The following is a 17887-nucleotide window of genomic DNA, read 5'->3' as shown; positions in this document are numbered from 1 at the left end:
CCCACCGCGCAGCCGCACCAGCGAGCCGGGCGGGCCAGAGGGGCCGGGCTGCGCTGCGGCGCCACCGCGTGGGCGCGCCGGGCACCGCGGGCTCGGTGCGCACAGGACGGGCCGGGCAGGTGGAGCGCCTCCGCGGGAGACCGAGGGCAGGTTCAGGGGTGGGGCGCAGGCTGAGCTGGGCCCACGAGTTAACGGCGGACTTCCAATGCAGCGGTGCAGTAGTAAAACAATAAATGCACACGTTTATTTAACCTACAGGTGGAAACATTAAAAACTCCTTAGGTGAAAAGCCAACAGGTATTTTAAGTATCTTCAAGTTGCCCAAATTCACAACAGCTTGGTCCTGACGATTTACACGGAGTCCTGGCCTGTCCCAGCCATCCTGTCCTGACACGAGGCCATCGACAATCCGGCTTCTGGGCCAAACCTCTGTCGAGGTGCCTGGTGTGGCCCGGAGCAGCCGACACTGTGGTCTGCAGCCCAGTGGCTGGCGACCTCCCACACCAGGATCTCGTTGTGGGCCACTGTGAAGAGCAGCCTGGCGGACGGGGTGAACCTGCACAGGTGAACCGCATCGCCATGGCCGGCGAAGTCCTGGGCAGTCCCCAGCGCGCAGTCCACCAGCCTCAGCATGCACTCTGCGGGCAGACAGCACAGGGTGGCCGGGGCCAGGTGGCCCACGGGCATGGGGGAGCCTGTGCTGATGGGTCAGGGCTGTGCTACCCGCAGCCCAGGGCCTGCTGCAGCTGGGACACGGTCAGCAGAGCTGAGGGTGCCCATCAGAGCCAAGGTGTCTCCCACCCGGAGCCTGCGAGTCCCTCCTTGGAGTCCTGCTGCTCCTCCACTCAGGCCCCCGTGCTGGGCCCCATGTTCGGCACCTCACTCGCAGCTCCTGGTCCTGGCATCCCTGACCCACTCCAAGCCCGAGGCACGGAGGTGAGGCGCATGTCTCGAAGGGGGGCACAGGTGAGCCCTCTCAGTCCCACCCCAGACAGCCCGAGTCCACACCCACCAGCACTTACCAGCGAAGCCAATGGCCATGAGGTGGGCCCCCGGGGACAGGCTCAGGGATATGGCAAAGAAAGGCAGCGATATCCTCTCCACCACCTGTGGGCAGCACGCAGGAGGCTCTGGGGCCTCTGGGCTCAGGGTCACTCCAGGCTCCCCTGCCCTGGGACCCTCCCTCCACGACCCTGGGTCCTGGGGCTCCAGTGCCAGGCGGGCAGGGTGTGCGCACCTGCTTCTGGCGGAGGCTGTAGACGATCACCTCCTTGTGCACACCAAGGCCCACGTGCACCAGCAGCAGCCTGTCCCAGGGACAGAAGGCAGCGAGGGCGGGCAGCAGGTGGCCCTGTGTCTGTGGGGAGGTGCAGTAGGCTGTGGGTGGGGGCAGCACTGTCCCCACCCACAGCACCACTGGGATCGTCTTACCTCCAGGGCAGCAGTCATTGGGAAACTCAGCCAGTCTAGGAGCTCACAGTGGTTCCACCGCCAGTCGGAGGCCCAGACGCTGACCCGCCGGTCCCCGCTGGCAGCCAGCCACAGGTCCGTGCCCTGGACCCCTAAGTCTCCATACTGGTGGGGTGAGGTCTGAGAGGTCCCTTCTGCCCAGCTCTGCCCCACCCATGTGCCAGCACCCCAACCCCCACCCCAGCTCTGGAGGCCGCCTCACCTCTTTCCTTGTGACCTGGATAGTGGAGATCGGGGCACCCCGGTGGTCGCTCAGCACACGGAAGGTCATCCCCGTGCAAGGGCGGCTCACAGCCACCAGCCCATCCTTGTCTCCAGAGAGGACGGTCTGACCTGGGCCGGGTGGGGACCATGCCGTCACCCCGTGAGCCCCCAGCCTGGAGAGCTGACCTGGGCCAGGTGGGGAAGGTGGCATCACCTACACGCCTAACTCCTCACCGTCAGTGGAGAAGGCGACAGCCGTCAGCGCGGACGGGTGAGGGCGCATCTTCAGCTCCAAGGCTGTCCGGGAGACGCTGAAGAGGCGCAGCGTGCCGTCGCCGTAGCCCGCCGCCAGCCGCTGCTGCTCTGGGCGTCCACAGGATGGGGGGCTCCATGCAAGGCAGAGGCAACTCTGGGGGCCCAAGGCGGGGAACATCAGCCCTCCCCCAGGGAGGGGCCAATGTGGGCACACCGCGAGGCCAGAGGAGGACTCAGCTTCCTGAGCCTTCAGCACACAGGGGGCACCGAGCATGCACCCCCAGGCCCCGCACACCACCTACCTGGTTCAGCACCTGGAACTGGATGACCAGCTCCAGGCTGGCCAGGGACCACACCCGCACACTCCCATCCTCACCGCAGGTGGCACAGTGGGACTCACTGGGGCTGAAGACCACTTCATTCACCTGCGGAACCCACAGCTGGGCTGAGGGGCACCCAGCTAGCCCTACCTGAGCCCGCATGGCCCTTGGCCAGAGGAAGGGACACAGGTCTTTCCCATCCCAGCCTCCAGGGCCAGGATGTCCAGATAAGAGCGTCTGTCCCCGCCCAGGCCACGCAGCCCCAGCCAGCTCCATATGTAAGGAAACACTCCTGACCTCCACGCAATCCCCACCAGACCTAGGCGAATCCCAAGCAAAAGCAGCCCACCCGTCGGTCAAACTGGGTGGGATTCCACAAAGCTGTTCTGATAGCATCTAATATGCGGCAACGTGACCATGTGTCCCTAGACGGCTGCAGACTGAAGGTCAAAAGCACAAAAAGACACCCTAGCTGTATCCAGCTGTCCCGTTGGTGGTGGTCGTATCGTGGAGTTTTTTTCCTGAGATTGTTGTGTGCACACCAGGGGAAAAGCGGATGGGTCACTACATAGGCACTGCTGAGAACCGGGATACTCGGTGCAGGAGAAAGGAGATACCAAACAGCAATGATGTTAGACAAAACAACCTAGTACTGAATTGGAATTTCAAGTGTTAGTGTGAACACAACGCATTTCATCTTTAAAAAAATTACTTGGGCCGGGCGCGGTGGCTCACGCCTGTAATCCTAGCTCTCTGGGAGGCTGAGGCGGGCGGATTGTTTGAGCTCAGGAGTTCGAAAGACCCCGTCTCTACTAAAAATAGAAATTAATCAGACAACTAAAAATATATAGAAAAAATTAGCTGGGCATGGTGGCACATGCCTGTAGTCCCAGCTACTCGGGAGGCTGAGGCAGGAGGATCGCTTGAGCCCAGGAGGTTGAGGTTGCTGTGAGCTAGGCTGACGCCATGCCACTCTAGCCCGGGCAACACAGTGAGACTCTGTCTTAAAAAAAAAAAAAAAAATTACTTGGCTCAGTTCAGCTGAGTGGTAATGGCCCCTGGGACTTGGACCAGGACCTCTAAGTCCATTTCCCACTGGAGGGGCCCCAGGCTCTGCAAAGACTCAGCCAAGTCCAGTATTGGGCAGACCTGCACAGCCTGAGCCCATTGTCACAGCACTGGGAAGCCACCAGTGGCCACCAGCTCAGGTCAAGGACTCAGGACTCAAATTTCCATGGCCTGGTGTGTAGAAAAACAAAAGGTGGTCTGTCCACACAGTGGAGTGTGATTCAGCCACAGAGCAATGAGGCGCTGATGCGTGCCACCACGTGGTGGACCTGGGAAACACGTGCTCAGGGAGAGGAGACGGAGGAGTGCATGCGTGTGGAATGTACAGGATGCGTCAAATCCATGGGGACGGGAGGCGAATCGGTGGTTGCCAGGGGCCGGCAAATGGGATGAAAATGCTCTAAAATTGAGTGTGGTGAAGGTTGCACAACTTTGTTGAAGAAACTAAAAGCCATTGACTTTAAATCGACCAAGTGTGTGGTGTGTAAATTATATCGCAATAGGTCGACCACCAAAGATAAAAGATAAATAATCCTAGCTCATTTCAAACTCAAATTTCTACCATTACATTCAAATAAATAAACACAGATTCCTAAAAAAAATAAAGCGTCACCTCAGCCTCCCACTGAAGACAGGATTCTATGAGCAGCAAAGGAAACAATGAGCCACAGGGAGGTGGAACCCAGACAACGTGCACGGACAGTTCTTAAACACACTCGAACAGGAAAACTCAGCCGGGCACAGTGGTGGCGCCTGTGATCCCAGCACTTTGGGAGGCTGAGGCAGGAGGATCACTTGAGCCCAGGAGGTGGAGGCTGTCGTGAGCTGTGATCATTCCACTGCACTCCAGCCTGGGCGACAGAGTGAGACCCTGTCTCAACAGAAAAAGTGACTCACTGCTGCTGTTGCTAGGTGCTGGGGGCCAATCCAATACTTGGCAACCTGGTCCCATGGGGCAAAAATCCAGCTCCTCTCCTGCCACTCCGACCCCAGCTGTGCCTCGGGAGACCGAGAGCTGCTGAGGCTGCGTCTCCCCAAGGCTGGGCAGCAAGAGAGGAACCAGGGACTCAGGCCACCCTCTGCAGCCCCACAGAAGCCACGGGCCCAGGGGAACCGTCACTCAGCTGCCAGCGGCCCACGTGCTCCAGGGAGACAGCTCCGCCACCAGGGGGCAGCGGGACCGGCCCAGCCGTGACCTAGACCCGACTAGAACCTGGCCCGGACATGACCAGAGCCTGACCAGAACCTGGTCCAGCCCTGAGCCACACCCGGCCAGAACCTGTCCCACAGGACCGCATCAGCAAGGCCAGTCTGTGGAGGTGCAGAGACGGACAACGTCTCCCCAGCGAGTATGTATGTTACTGGGGACAGAAAGTGACGGGGAGGACGGGAAGGAGCTAGAGACCTGCGCGGTGGGCTGTGGGACTCCCTCACGTGGACACTCACAGGACCCCGTGCCAGACCACGGATGACATCCAGGGATCCACGTGCATCCGGGAGTCCCTGTCCTGGGAATGCCTGAAGCAGTTACTTGTGAGCCGCTGAGACGGCCAGACGCGGAAACCCCAGTGGGCGGGGCCGGAGGTGGCCGGCAGGGAGGGTGCCGCAGACACTTGCCTCCCTGCCTCGCCCAGGCTGGCAACCCCAAGACGTCTTCCGCACGGCCCCAGCGGCCTCACCTTGCTCCTGTGGCCGCTGACGAGGCGGGTGCTGGCGCCTTCGGCCCAGCTGACGTACCAGAGCGTGCCGGCCGTGGTGCCCACCACGCCCATGTCCATGCTGTCATCGAAGCTGGCGCTCACGACACCCCCGTCCAGGCTGAGCTCGTGCTCCATGAACACAGAACCAGACCTGCGGGTGGGGGAGCAGCAGACAGCAGGTCTCCAGGCAGGTCGTGGAGCCCGGCAGTGCTCTCCGGGCTGGGGGGCTTCTGGGCCTGCCCCCAGCCAGGGTCTGTGCCCTGTGGGCCCAGATCACGTCCAAGCACGTCCCCACGGAGGGGCCGGCTGAGGACACCACCAGAGGGCAGTGTGCTGGCTTGTGGGCTCCCAGTCAGGGACACCTGCACCAGTCTGCGGCCGGGCCACGCGGGGACAGGGCGGAGTGGAGGCCCCAGGGCAGCCCACCTGGCACTCCTGAGTCTCAGCTCTGGCACGGTCCCCACGGCCCACAGGCGCAGACGCCTCGCACCGCTGCCACTGATCAGCCTGGAGCCCGAGCACAGCAGCACGCCTGGGGGCAGCAAGGGGCCTGAGCGGCCTTCTCCAGACGCCCCGGGCCACAGGATGGCCTGGAGCCCGGGACTCGAGACCAGATCCCACTGCCCCGGCTGGGACGACAGTCCTGAGCCATCAAGAAACCACAAGGCCTCGGCTGGGCACCCACCAATCTCGCCGTCGTCCGCCTCCCAGGCCAGGAAGCAGCGGCCTGCACGTGCGTCCCAGACACAGACCTGGCCAGAGCTGGAGCCGCAGTAGAGCAGGGGGAGGGGCCCATAGCAGAGCGAGGTCAGCTCGCCCGCCCCCACTGCCTCGGGGACTAGTTCTCGGTGCACCTGGCAGGGCATGAGGGTGGCCACGGGTCAGCGATGTTCTGGGGGCCCAGTCAGACTTCATCCCCCAAAACCGCCTCCGAACTTGAGCACCTGACCCGGTGGCCCAGCACCTGGAGGCTGATGTCCGCCTCATGCTGCTGCAAGAGCCAGAAGCTGACGGCACCCTGCCCCAAGCACGCGAGCTGGTCGGCGTCCCAGGGGTTGAAGGCCACGCCGTGCACCGGCTCCAGGAGGCGGGTGGAGCACACGAGGTCGTAGGTGGCCGTGCTCCACAGGGCAAGGGTGCCGTCGCCGCAGTCCCCTGGGGAGTCCCATGGGCACCGTGTCAGAGACACGGGTCCAGCCTCCCAGGGGTCCCAGAGAAGCTCCCACCCTCCGACTGCCCCGCCAGCTGACCCAGCGTGACCAGGAGTCTGTCGTCCGGCGAGAAGGCCAGGGCCTGGACGGCGGCGTCGTGGTGAGAAAGGAGGTGCTGGCAGAGGCCCCCAGACACGTCCCAGACGCGGATCTGACAGTGGGCAGCCGCACGGCCGCGGCCCGAGGCAGAAACCAGGACCTGGCAGCAGGAAGGCAGGCGGTCGGAGGGCAGGGCATGGCCAGCTGGCCCCCGGCTCTGTGTGGAGGAGGCGGGGTTGCCTGTGCTGCCTCTGGTAGCAAGAGCCAGCAGCGGCCCAGGAGCCGGCCCACGGCACATGGTGACCTGGCGTGGAGGTGGCCGACCCAAGGGGGGCACCTGGGCGTCGTGGCTGAGGGCCAGCGTGGAGATCTCCTCGGGGTGGCCGAGCCAGTGCTGCTGGGCGCCGGAGTGCAGGTCCTCCACCACTACCAGGCGGCCGCACGTGTAGGCGAAGAAGCCTGTGGGCAGGGAGGTGGGCGCCTGGAGGCCGTGCCAGGGCAAGGGTCTTGAGAGGTCACGTCGTCCCCCTCACCTAGCAGGCACGAGGCTCACAGGCTAGGTGCGCTAGGACACTGGGAGAACACAGCGCCCCCAACTGATGGCTGCGGCTGGTCTGGCCCCTGGGCCCAGCCTCAGTGGGCAGAGTGGGCCCCGCCCAGCGGCTTCTTGGCTGGGTGCAGAGCAGGGCCTGGCTCCCACCTGTGTCTGGCCTCCAGACCATGTTGGCCCGCCCGCTCCCGCTGTAGCCCAGGACGGCCTTCAGACGCAGATGCGCGCTGCTGGCGGCGGGGGAGGAGACGCTCTGCAAGAAAGCAGGCCTGGCGCTGGTGCCCGGCCCGGCCTGGGCCCCGGAGCCTGCACTCGGGCGGCTGCCGGGGGCACACCCAGGCCAGCGGGGAGGGCAGCTGGGACGGGACAGGGAAGCAGGGTGGGAGGCTGGAGCCAGGGAGGGGCACAAGGCCAGGGCTCTCAGGGAGGGCACCTGCCAGGTGAGGGGAGTAGGCGGCGTCTGTAGGACGCTGGCGTGATGGCAGGCGCCTGGGTGCAGGGCGGAGGGGTGACAGGTCCCGGAGGCCCAGAGCACTGTCTGTTTTGGAGACCAAAGACAGCCCTGGGACCCCAGGGAACGTGGAGAAGGCCCCACACCCACTGGGGAGAAGAGGGCTCCTGGAAGCCACCCCGCCTCAGGGTGGGGGCCGCGGCAGACCTTGGCAGGTGTCGTGTGGGATGCCGGGAAGTGCTCGTAGGAACCCAGGTGGGCGCTGGGCTGGGCAGCCCCCTTCCTGGTGCTCCGCATACCTGGCAGGGAGGAGGAGAAACCGCATGACGTGGAACCGCCCGGCAACCCTTCAGAGACGCCCCACCGCAGTCACCCCGCCTTGCTGGGCAGGGAGAACTGCATACAGGTGAGCTGCGTCCCACCCCCACGGGGACCCCATACTCGCCGTGCACCCTGGAGGCGGCCTTGCCTCACTGTAGGGACACCCCGCCTATCGGGGCAGCCCCGGCCCCTTCACTGGGATGCCACCCCGTCACCAGTGGGTCCTCCCTGCCCTCCACTACTCACTGGGGCAGCCGCGGGGAGAGGCCGGCATGGCCAGCTCCCGGGAGCCACCTGCAGCCCCCCAGACCCCATCTCCAGCCGCGCCGGCCTCCTCCTCCAGCACGGGTGGGCCTGGGGCCTGGCGAAGCCCCTCGGGGCTATGGCTTTTCTCGCAGGGTCCTTCGTCATCTGACATGGAGAGTGCGCCTACAGGGCAGTGGGAAGAAAACAGGAGCCCCAGTCCCTGACCCCACCCGTGCCTCCACCAGCGGGAGGTGACGGCACCCACACCCCAGAGCTGGACATGCACAGGTGCACGCCGCAGTTTAGCCCCGTGATCTCCAGGACCCCCCAGGACCTCACACCTCGGGCCCCGTGCCCTCCCGGAACCCCCAGGACCCCTGCCCCTCACCATCGCCGCCCTCGAGGGGCCCGGCATGGACGCCTGGCCGCGGTGGGGGGGCCTGCCATGGCACAGGCACCTGTGGCCGAGGGAGCCCGCTGGCCCCAGATGCTGCGTCCTCCAGCTGTCGTGGGCCCGGGCCTAGGGATGAAGGAGCCACGCTCAGGGCCAAGGCCGGCACGGGGGAGTGGCCAGGCTCCCCAGCTTGGGAAAGGCAGGAGGGCCACAAGGCCCAAGGTGGCCACAGAACCAGCCCCAGGGGTCAGCACGACACCTGCCGGCATTTCCACACCCGCCCCCTCCAGCTGAGCACGGGCCACTCACCGGCCTCACAGGCTGGGGGGGCGCTGGACAAGCTCCGGTCACTGAAGGGGCAAGGAGGAGATGTCAGGGGGCCCAGCAGGAGGCCTGGGCAGACACAGTCCAGGACAGACACTTGCCTCTCAGAGGTGGCCACGATGTCCCAGAGGAAGATGGCATCCCCCACGCTGAGGACCTGCTGCTGGTCGGGGGTGAAGGCCACAGCCTGCACGGGCTCTGAGTGGCCGATGTACACCTGGGGGCAAACAGGTGTCACGTGCAGGGACCCGAGGTGTGGCTGTGGACACTGTGCTCGCCACACCCAGGTCTGGCACGAGCCCCAGACCCGCGGGACTGGGCAGAGCAAGAGGCGCCATGCAGCCCTGGGTCCCAGCAGGCAGAGGGTCCCGGGGGTCGCCCTCCACTCCCCATCCCCCACACACCTGGGAGCCGGGGCTGCGCTGTGCCGAGTAGTCCCACACGGTGACGGTCCGGCCGGCGGCCGTCAGCAGCAAGCGGGCGTCCTCGCTGAGGGCCAGGGAGGGGCAGGCCACGGGGTGGACGCCGCACAGCTGCGACAGAGAGCTCTTGCGGGGCCGGCCAGCGGCCCAGAAGCCTCCCCTCCTGGCCGGGTGTGGCGAGGCAGCCCCAGCCCCGCGGAAGGGCTGCAGGCACAGGGACGCAGGAAAGGGAAGGGCAGGCTGGGGCCGTAGCTCACCTCCCGGACAGTGCGCCCTGACATGGCATCCAGCACCACGACTCTGCCGGACGACATGGACACCAGCAGGTGGCCCAGGGATGTGGGGCCGAAGCAGACGGCCATGGCGGAGTCCAGGTCCGGGGTGCTGACGTCGACCCGCAGCAGCTGGAGGGACAGCAGGTGGCCGTGGGTCTGGACCTCCCAGCAGACCCAGTGCCACCCAGAGCCAGGCTCGGGAGGGAGGCGGCCTTGGGGACGCTCACCTGACACCCACAGCACCTGCCCTCCCCTGGGGGAGCCAGGCCGGCCCCAGCGCCACCGCGGCTGAGCTGCCCTCTGTGCCCAGGAGCTGCAATGGCTCCCGGGTCCCGCTGCTGAGCGACCGCGGCCTCCCGCCTGCCTCGGCCCCTCGTGCCCCCCACAGGCTGGGGAGGGCCTCGCGGCAGCCAGAATGAAGAATACGGACCCGGCTCCTCCGCCAGCCTGGCCAGGCCCACCCAGCCCGGAGCGGGAGGTCCCGCTGACTCACCTCGTCCAGGGAGGCCGGGTCCATGACGGTCACCGTGCACTTGGAGGGGCCCACGAAGGCCAGCAGGCGGCTGTCCCCGCTGACCGCCAGGGTGCTGAGGCTCGGGTGGGCATCCGGGCACACCACGTCGGCTGCGGCACACAGGGCGGGGGTCAGCTGGGTTGGGGGGGCCTGCTGCGCCCTTCAGCAAACACCAGCCAGGGAAGCAGGTCCCTCGGCATCCACAGGGCGTGGGCGTAGGAGCCAGATGCCGCCAAGCACCAGGTACCACCAGGGGTTCTGGGAGTCCTTGTGGGTGAGGAGTGACTACTGGCCGGCCGAGTCTCGGTGGCCGTGGACAGAGCAGATGCGCTTAGGCTGGGCCTGACCCCACCTGCTGTCTTGGCGCTAGGGCCCTGCAGCTCCTCCAGGGCACAGAGCTCAGCGAGCCTCTGGCTTTGGGGGGCTGGAGAGCCCTGAAACCACACTCTCCCCTGGGTCTGGACGAGGCTACTGAAGGCAGCTGCAGAGCCCCACACAGGACTTGGCCAGCGGACTAGGGCCCGAGCCCCGAGTTTCACAGATCCAGGGCCACCCCAGCCCTCGGAGATGGGCCTGACCTGCCACACGCCGAACGCGGCACTGGGGCCCGGCGCAGCTGTACTGGGCCAGGCTGCCCTGAGAACAGGAGCTGAACAGGAGGTTGCCGTCGGGAGTGACAGCCAGGCCCGTGATGGCTCCTCGGGGACACCTGCGGCAGACATGGATGGCCCCTGGCCTCAGCCCTGGGAGCCACACTGTTCCCAGCCCTCCAGCCACCTGGCCTGGCTTTGGGCAGCACTGCCTTCCTGCAGGTGACCTCCCCTGCCCAGCGAACACGCCCCCAGGGATCCAACAACCGCCCCACCCTGGCTTCCACTGCGGGGTCTCTGTGCAGCCCAGGCCCCCGAGGACTGGTGGCTGGCAAGGCACCCACGTGTGCTCCACCAGGACCTCGGCGGCCTCCAGGCTGAAGGCGCGGACGGCCCCGCTGCTGAAGCCACAGAAGAAGGCTGGCCGCGTGGGGTGGAAGGTGATGGCGCACGGGGCCTCGCTGGGTGACGTGAAGTCATAGAGCTGCAGGGCAGAGGCTGGCGAGGAGGGGGCGGGGGCCACGAGAGCCCCGGGGGTGAGGGCTCTCCGGGGGGGCCCCCAGGGCATGGCCTCGGGCCCCCTCGCCCTCCCTGCCCCCACCACGCCCCACCTGTCGCAGGGTGACCAGGTCCCAGACACGGACAGTGCGGTCCTGGGACACGGTGGCCAGCTGCCCACGGCTCCGCTCCGTGGAGAAAGCCAACACCGGGGCCGTGTGGGCGCGGGCCAGCACGCTGTACTCCCGTGACGCGACGTCCAGGAAGCCCAGGTAGCCCGTGGAGGTGGCAGACAGCACGCGAAAACCGTTGGGGCTGACGCAAACGGAGCTGACGGGGCCCTCGTGCTCTGTGGGTGGGAGGGTCACCAGAGCTGACCCCAGGCAGTTCCCTGCTGCTCGGGCATCTGGGTCCCCAAGACACAGACAGATCCATTTCCTCCTTCTGGACCCCACAGGCTGGGAGAGGCAGCTCCCTGAGACCACCGCTCCAGGCCAGGCGGGGCCCAGGGCTGTGAGGGGGCCTTGCCCACCACCTGCTGCTCCCGGCCGTGTGTGAAGCCAGCGCACAGGCAGTCCTGGCAGTGGTGGGCCCTGGGCTCGGGGCACAGCCCCTTGGCCTTGTGACGCCCTGTCCAGCCCAGGCCCTGCCCCCACTCCACACGAGCCCCCCAGCGGATGCTCCCCCAGGCCAAGAGCAGATGCAGCCTCACCCGCCTCCAGGAGCACCGAGGAGAAGTCCAGGGGCCAGAGCCGCAGGTAGCCGTCCTCGGAGCCCACGGCGCACAGGGCCGGGGACATGCTGAGGCTGCTGATGGCGATGCCGGGGCCTGGGGGGCCGGGGGGAGGTCAGTGCCTCAGCATCGATGCCACCCCCCGACGCAGGGGGCACCCCTACCTGAGCCAAGGGTCTGCTTCTGTGGCTGGGGGCCGCTGGAGGTCTGCGTGGGCAGCAGGCAGCGGGCGTGCCGCACGGCCCTGCGCTGGGGGTCGATCTCCAGGACGTGGCCGCTGCGGCTGCACACGTACCTGCCCCCAGGAGGCACAGGTGAGGTGGGGTCCAGCGGGGGGCGGGGCGGGGCCCCGAGCTGGCGGGGGGAGGGCAGGGCTCACAGCATTCGGGCCGAGGACTCCTGGCAGCCGTCCTGGGCCTGCTGGAAGGCCAGGTCGGTGAACTGCAGCGCACGGTGCTCCCCAAGGTCCACGGCGCAGGAGCGCAGCACCCCGCCGCGCAGCCGCCACAGCCGCACGCTGCCCTGCCCGCACGATGCCATCCTGCGAGTGTGCAAGCCACAGTGAGCGTGCCCAGGGCCCTCGACCCCTCGAGACAGACACGCACGTCCCCAGGCTGTGACTGAGGGCAGGGGACAGGGGCTCAGCCCCCACCCCGGGCACGGGCGCCCCCCAGACACCGCAGACGGGCTGGCCACGCCACGCACCTGGTTCCATCAAAGGAGGCGACTCGGAAAGCTTGGACGTCGAAGTCAGTGCGCACCTTCGCGAGAACGGCTACCTTGTCGCCGAGGCCCGCCGGGCCTGTGCCCCAGGCCACCACCACCTGCGACAAGCCCACCCTGAGCTCCAGGGCGCAGATGCCCCGCCCTGCGTGTCCTCCCGCCCTGCGCGTCCTCCCGCCTCGCTGGGGTTCCAGCTGCCCACAGCAGGCGGCGGCTGCTCTCTGGCGGAAGTCAGCCTCTGCGAGCTCAGGCTGCTCTGGTGAAGGAGACTGGCCTGTGCCCTGAGACGCGGCCGGCTCTGGGGCGTCCACAGAAACCAGCAACACTGGGCGCGCAGCCCCACCGGCAGAGACAGGAAGTGCAACGACCCCCAAGGAGGAAGGCAGGTAAGGATCTAAGAGGCGTCCCCATGGCAACACAAGAGGATGCTGCAGCACTGCCCAGACGCCATGGAGTCCCGCGCACAGGTCCACTTCAGAGGTGCTGCCGTGCAAAGACCCCATCTTACCACCGGACACACCACCAGAGAGAACAGGCCAGTCGTTCAAACACCAGCTTAAAGCAACGACTGCCACGTAAGGACCGAAAAGCTCAAGTGTGAGGTGCGAGCCACGCGGTTCTTTCCCGTGGCGCTGGAACGTACACCGGGGCGCAGAGCCCAGGTACACAGGGCCGGCATTTCCAGAGTCGTTTGGGCTTTTTAAAATTTTTCTCCTTTTTTCCCCCCAGAGATCCTATTTCCAATCAAAATTTCTGCCCATAACCCGTCGGATCCAACGGACTTTTTTTTAAAACGAAGAACCCACATTGCTTTAATAAACAGAAACGCACAAAGGTACGTTTTTAGAAAAGGACTCGGCTGGCGCTCCCCGCACACTGCCCCCGCCCCGGGCCAGGGCCCTGTTACCGTCCTCCCGTGGCAGTCCTTGCCGACACCGCAGAGAAGGGCCCCGCTGTCGGAGAAGCTGTGGACGCGGAGGAGGCGGTTAGCGTCGCCCGGGCTGTCCCTCGCCCCCAGCGTGCACACCCCGTGCCCACCTGAGGGCGCTGACTGCGTGCATCGGGCTCCGGAGCAGGGACAGGCACGCCCCGGTCTGGAAGTCCCAGAGCCGCACCACGCAGGGGGGCCGCGCCTGGGCCGAGGCCAGCAGCAGGCTGCCCCCGTCCAGCGCCAGGGCAGAGACCTGGGGAGGCGGAGGCTGAGGGGAGCGCGAGGCCGGGCCCCGCCTCTCGGGAAAGCCCCGCCTCTCGGGAAAGCCCCGCCTGGGCTGCTCTGCGGCAGTGCCGGTGTTCTGCAGGCGTGCTAGCCTGGCCCGGCGGCACCCACCTTGTCCGTGTGGCCGAGGAGGACGCGCTGCTCCCCCGAGTCGACGTGCAGGACAACGACGGCCGCGTGGCAGGGGTAGACGACAGCCGCCCCGTCCTTGGTCCACAGGGCCTGGCACGGGGGCCGGGCTGACGTCACCAGCGGTGCCCCAGCCCCTCCCTCCTGGTGGCCTGGAGTCAGCGTCCTCTCCCCCAAGCCCAGGTGGCAGCCAGGCACACACACCTGAACACGGTCACCCAGGGGCAGGAGAGCGTGCACGCCCGCCCCACCCCGGACACGCACGAGTCAGCAGGATGCAGGCGCGCAAAGAAGGGCCAACGCACATGCACACGCACGTCCCCCGAGCCCCGCTCCAGGGCAGGAAACCCTGGGCTTTGGGTAACAAAAGACCAAACGGCCCCCAAAGGCTCAGAGCCTGCATCCAGGAGGGCCTGGCAGGCGCCCAGGCTGTGGGGAGCGGGAGGCAAGGCCACCCCTTCTCCAAGTGGGGCTCTTCCTCCCCTGGAACACCATCACGGACCCAAGGTCACACCCACGACCTGGCCCCACGTGGCTGGACCGTGCTTGTCAGAAACTACAGACGTCAGTGAGAGCATTTTAACCGGCACCTTAACCGACCCCTGGGGCTCCGTCAAGCCAACAGGAGACACCTATGGCCTCGGAAGCCCAGGTGGTCCAGGCGGTAACGCACAGACGTGCGCAGGGGGGCATCCGAGGACCAAGGGAAACGAGCAAAGTCTTCGGGGGAAAGGGCCCTGCACCCTGAGGGAGCTGGGGACCCACGCAGCCGCCTCGGGGCTACACGGGGTCTTCCCGGACACTCACGCTACCCAGCAAGAGTCGTCCTGGACGCGGTGTGGGACCCTCACCCATTTGGTGCTATGGCCCCCAAAGCCGATGACCCCCTTGAGCCTCAGGATTGGGTCCGGGAGGAAGTGCTGCAACGGTGAACGCAGGTGAGTTGCGGGAGGGCACAGCCCCCGCCCCGCCCAGCGCTGGGCCCTGCCTCTCAGGAAGGCCCCACATGGGCTGCTCCGTGGTATGAAACTGCCGGGATCCGGGGACCCCAGGTCCTGCCCCCACCTGGCACCCAAGGCCCCCACGGACGACCTGGGGCTGGGGCGTCAGATACAGTTGGGGGCTGAGCACAAGCTCTTCCTTACTCTTTGTCGAGAGAGATTCTTGCCCGAAGATGCCTCGTGCCAGCTCTGCTTTCTGCCGGGAGGCTGATGACAGGAGACCATCAGAGGACGGTCTGTTCCGACGCAGCTCGTGGCAGGCACAGGCCGCGCACCATGCCCAGCCCTGCCTGCTCTGGGATGGGCACTCACTTCTCGGGAGCCAGTGTCCTCGAGGGCCACGGGCACCACAGCTGACTCGTGAGCAAAAATGTGGACACTGTCTGGAGCCATGTCCACGTTGGCGGACTCCATCTGGGCCGAGGGCTCTCGGCTACGGACGCTGGAGATCTCCGAGCACTTGCAGGACAGGCTGACCTCTGGGAGGGGCCTGGGTGCCTCAGGGGCCTGGCAGGACCGTGGGGGTACAAGTGTCCGCCAGCACCCTGGGGCCACCATGTCCCAGCCCTGTCTCGCGGGGAGGCGGCACTCACGGCTGTGGGGCTGGGTGTCTGGACCGTGGGGGACACGCTGTCCTGTGTGGGTTTGCTGACGGCCACCAGGCAGGGAAGAAGCCGTGGCACAGGGCCCGGGGGGACTGCAATGGAGCCAAGAGCCCCAGTAACTGGCTGAGCAGTGCACAAGGTGCCTGGGAGGAGGCCGCGAGGCACTGGCCGGGGAGGCCACAAACATTCCCCGGCCTCCCCTGCTCTGCAGGGGAGAAGCCACACCAACACTGCTGCTCAACTCCACCCCAGCCCTGCGACGCCCCCTTTTCCAGCTCAGAAGCTTAGGACCCCCCAGGCACCCTGTGAACAGACCTCCCACATGGTTTTGGGAGTTTGCATGCCACGGGCTTGCCCTGGTCCCTGCGCCTGCCTGCGAGCTGCTCTGGGGACATGCCGCTGCAACTCCAACACCACTGGGTCCCCTCCCAATCCTCCCCTCCCACCAAGCTGCACGTGCCTGCAGGCCTGAACCTAGGTCCACTCTGACCCCAGGCCCACCTGCCTCTGAAGAAGAACAGCTCTTCTGAACCAGCCCTGGAGGCACCTCCATGCTGTCACGTGGAAATCTAGGCAGGTGGATGAAGAGTCAACATCTGGGGGCCCAGGGCCCACCTGCCCTCTGCGCATTCGAGGTCTCCCTTGAGAGGGGCCGAGCCACTCACCGGACGTGGATATAGCGGTTGTACCAACTCTCCCCCTTGGGCACTGGGAACGCCATCTCTCGAGGCACAGGAGTGACGGGCAGCTTGGCCCTCTGGGCCCCAGTGACAGTGACAGCTGCAAGGAACAAGCTTATGCCAGATCAAGGGAAGCCTGTCCAACCACTTTTCCTGGGCCCGGGTGGGACTCAACACCAGGCGCCCACCACCTCCACCCCAGGGCTGCTGTGGCGGTGGGAGGCTCGGGCCTCCAGCTGCACTAAGCCGGAGCTCCCAGACCGCGTGGCACAGGCATCTTCATTACGTGCCGGGACTTGGGCCTCTGCCGCACTAACTTGGGGCGAGGAAGTGGAGACCAGCACAGAGGCTGGGAAGGCAGCCGGCTACCACTGAGCACAGGGTGTGCACGCGGCCCTCACCTGGGTCAAAGCACAGGTCACTGGTGTAGAGATTTCTGACCAGCAGGCTGGCGCACAATCTGACACTCTTGAGGTGGCTGTAGCTGCGGTTCAGGTAGAGCAGAAGGATGTCCTGCAGGTCGAGCTGCAGGAAGGTCCAGCGGGCGCCTGGGGGCGCCACACCCGCCAGGTCTGCAGGACGGGCACTCAGGGTCAGCACCTCCCCTCTTGACAGCCCGACTCCCACAGTTGTGACCCACGCCCCACCAGCTGTCGCTGTGACAGCTGGCCACAGCTGGCCACACGAGAGCCTGGCTGGGCCAGCACTATCGCCTCTGGGCCCCCAGGTTCAGTGTCACCTCTCCCGGAGGTCCTGGCCTCGAAGACAAAGGGGAACTGAAGCCATGTGGCTGTGGACTTGAACTCCTTGAACAGGCTGGAGAAAGACATGCGGATGACCTGGCTGTCCTGCAGGGCGGAGTGGCTTTGAGGAGACGCGGGGACGGGGCACGGGCCCCCTTATGCAGCCCGAGACCCGGGCTCCGTACCTCAGTGGACACGTCCAGGTGGATGACAAAGTGCTTGCTGGGCAGGGGCCGGAAGAGCACGTACAGGTACCGCCCCGTCAGCCCCAGGGACTGCGTGCCGGTCCTGGGGAGCTGGATGTAGCTGCCGGCCGAGACCGAGCCGCGGATGCGATACACGCTGCGCCTCAGGGTCTTGTCCTGGGGAGACGGCAGCCCGCGTCCACTGACGGGCCAGTGGCACCCCGAGAAGCACCGACCCGGTGACCCTCGGGCGGTGCGGGGATGTCCCCAGTAGACAGGAAGGGCGCTGGGCTCCTGCCGCCAGGTCCCCCGGCCCACGCACCGTGACCACGGCCACGTCCCCCTCCTTGGTGGACCGCTTCCACTCGTCCACCTTGAAGTGTCTGAAGACGTTGAGGAAGGGCTGCTGCCACGCTGCGGGGACGGGCGCCAGGGGTGAGGAGCCGGCCCCAGGGCGGGCCACCCAGTGTCGCCGCCAGCAACGCCAGCAGCAACACGGGCGGACGGCGGGCCCAGGCTGGGGCTCTGACCTCGGGGCCCAGGCAGGGCCGCTGCGCGCTCCGGCCGCCGCCCCCGGAACCCCTGGGAACCCCCGGACCTCCGAGACACCGCCCCGGCCCGCCCGGACTCCGGCTCGCCCCACCCCAGCCCGGCCGAACCCCTGGACCCGCGCGCGGCGCTACCCGGGGCCATGGCGCCCACGGCTTGAGCTTCCCGCCTCTGCTGCCGCGCCCCACGCAGGGCACGCAGCGCGGCGCCTAGCAACGGCCGCCTAGCAACGGCGCCACTTCCGCCGTCATGGCGGCGCCCGGGGACCGCGTGCACGCGCGGCGCCAAGACGCTTCGGGGCACCGGCCGGGCACCCGCCCCAGCTCAGGGCTGCTCCAAGACTCTCCGGCCGGGCCTGCGCTCTAGCGCCACCAGCTGTGGCACCCAGGGGCTCTTGCTGATTCTTCTGGGGCCCATCTGTAGATGGGCGCGCATCCCGCATTTGTGGGGCTGCACTTTGGTGAGGGGCTC

At 66.6% G+C, this 17887-nt stretch overlaps 1 protein-coding gene across 1 annotated transcript; it reads right to left on the bottom strand.

Annotated features, from left to right (window-relative positions):
- Positions 1–351: 351 nt before the first annotated feature.
- On the bottom strand, positions 352–17560 carry WDR90 (WD repeat domain 90). Its single transcript, XM_012659567.1, has 42 exons — positions 17398–17560; positions 17190–17281; positions 16868–17044; positions 16679–16787; positions 16341–16511; positions 15925–16039; positions 15761–15828; positions 15241–15351; positions 14967–15166; positions 14505–14573; positions 13636–13746; positions 13347–13492; positions 13216–13273; positions 12291–12409; positions 11965–12126; positions 11750–11880; positions 11565–11681; positions 10966–11201; positions 10699–10838; positions 10343–10473; positions 9744–9874; positions 9233–9379; positions 8958–9086; positions 8655–8770; positions 8539–8579; positions 8224–8355; positions 7836–8018; positions 7476–7567; positions 6968–7070; positions 6605–6726; positions 6268–6427; positions 5982–6172; positions 5703–5871; positions 5444–5549; positions 4997–5168; positions 2232–2354; positions 1909–2083; positions 1673–1803; positions 1432–1575; positions 1238–1357; positions 1023–1107; positions 352–638 (listed from the first exon to the last, which is right to left on the bottom strand). The coding sequence occupies exons 1-42, from the start codon at positions 17558–17560 to the stop codon at positions 352–354; spliced, it is 5685 nt and encodes a 1894-aa protein (XP_012515021.1).
- Positions 17561–17887: the final 327 nt, after the last annotated feature.

The sequence above is a fragment of the Propithecus coquereli genome, unplaced genomic scaffold (genome assembly GCF_000956105.1).
Source record: "Propithecus coquereli isolate 6110/MARCELLA unplaced genomic scaffold, Pcoq_1.0 Scaffold621, whole genome shotgun sequence".
In the NCBI taxonomy this organism is placed as follows: domain Eukaryota; kingdom Metazoa; phylum Chordata; class Mammalia; order Primates; family Indriidae; genus Propithecus; species Propithecus coquereli.
This window is presented reverse-complemented; position numbering and strand designations above follow the sequence as displayed.

What these genes read in the sequence shown, in the direction of transcription:
- WDR90 (XM_012659567.1), bottom strand. Translation starts at nt 17,560, where the DNA reads ATGGCCCCGGGTAGCGCCGCGCGCGGGTCCAGGGGTTCGGCCGGGCTG. An exon ending in CAGGGCGCACTGTCCGGGAG is followed by an intron (nt 9,087 to 9,232) that starts GTGAGCTACGGC and finishes TCTCTGTCGCAG; the next exon opens with CTGTGCGGCGTCCACCCCGT. An exon ending in CCCCCCAGCCTGTGAGGCCG is followed by an intron (nt 8,356 to 8,538) that starts GTGAGTGGCCCG and finishes CTTCATCCCTAG; the next exon opens with GCCCGGGCCCACGACAGCTG.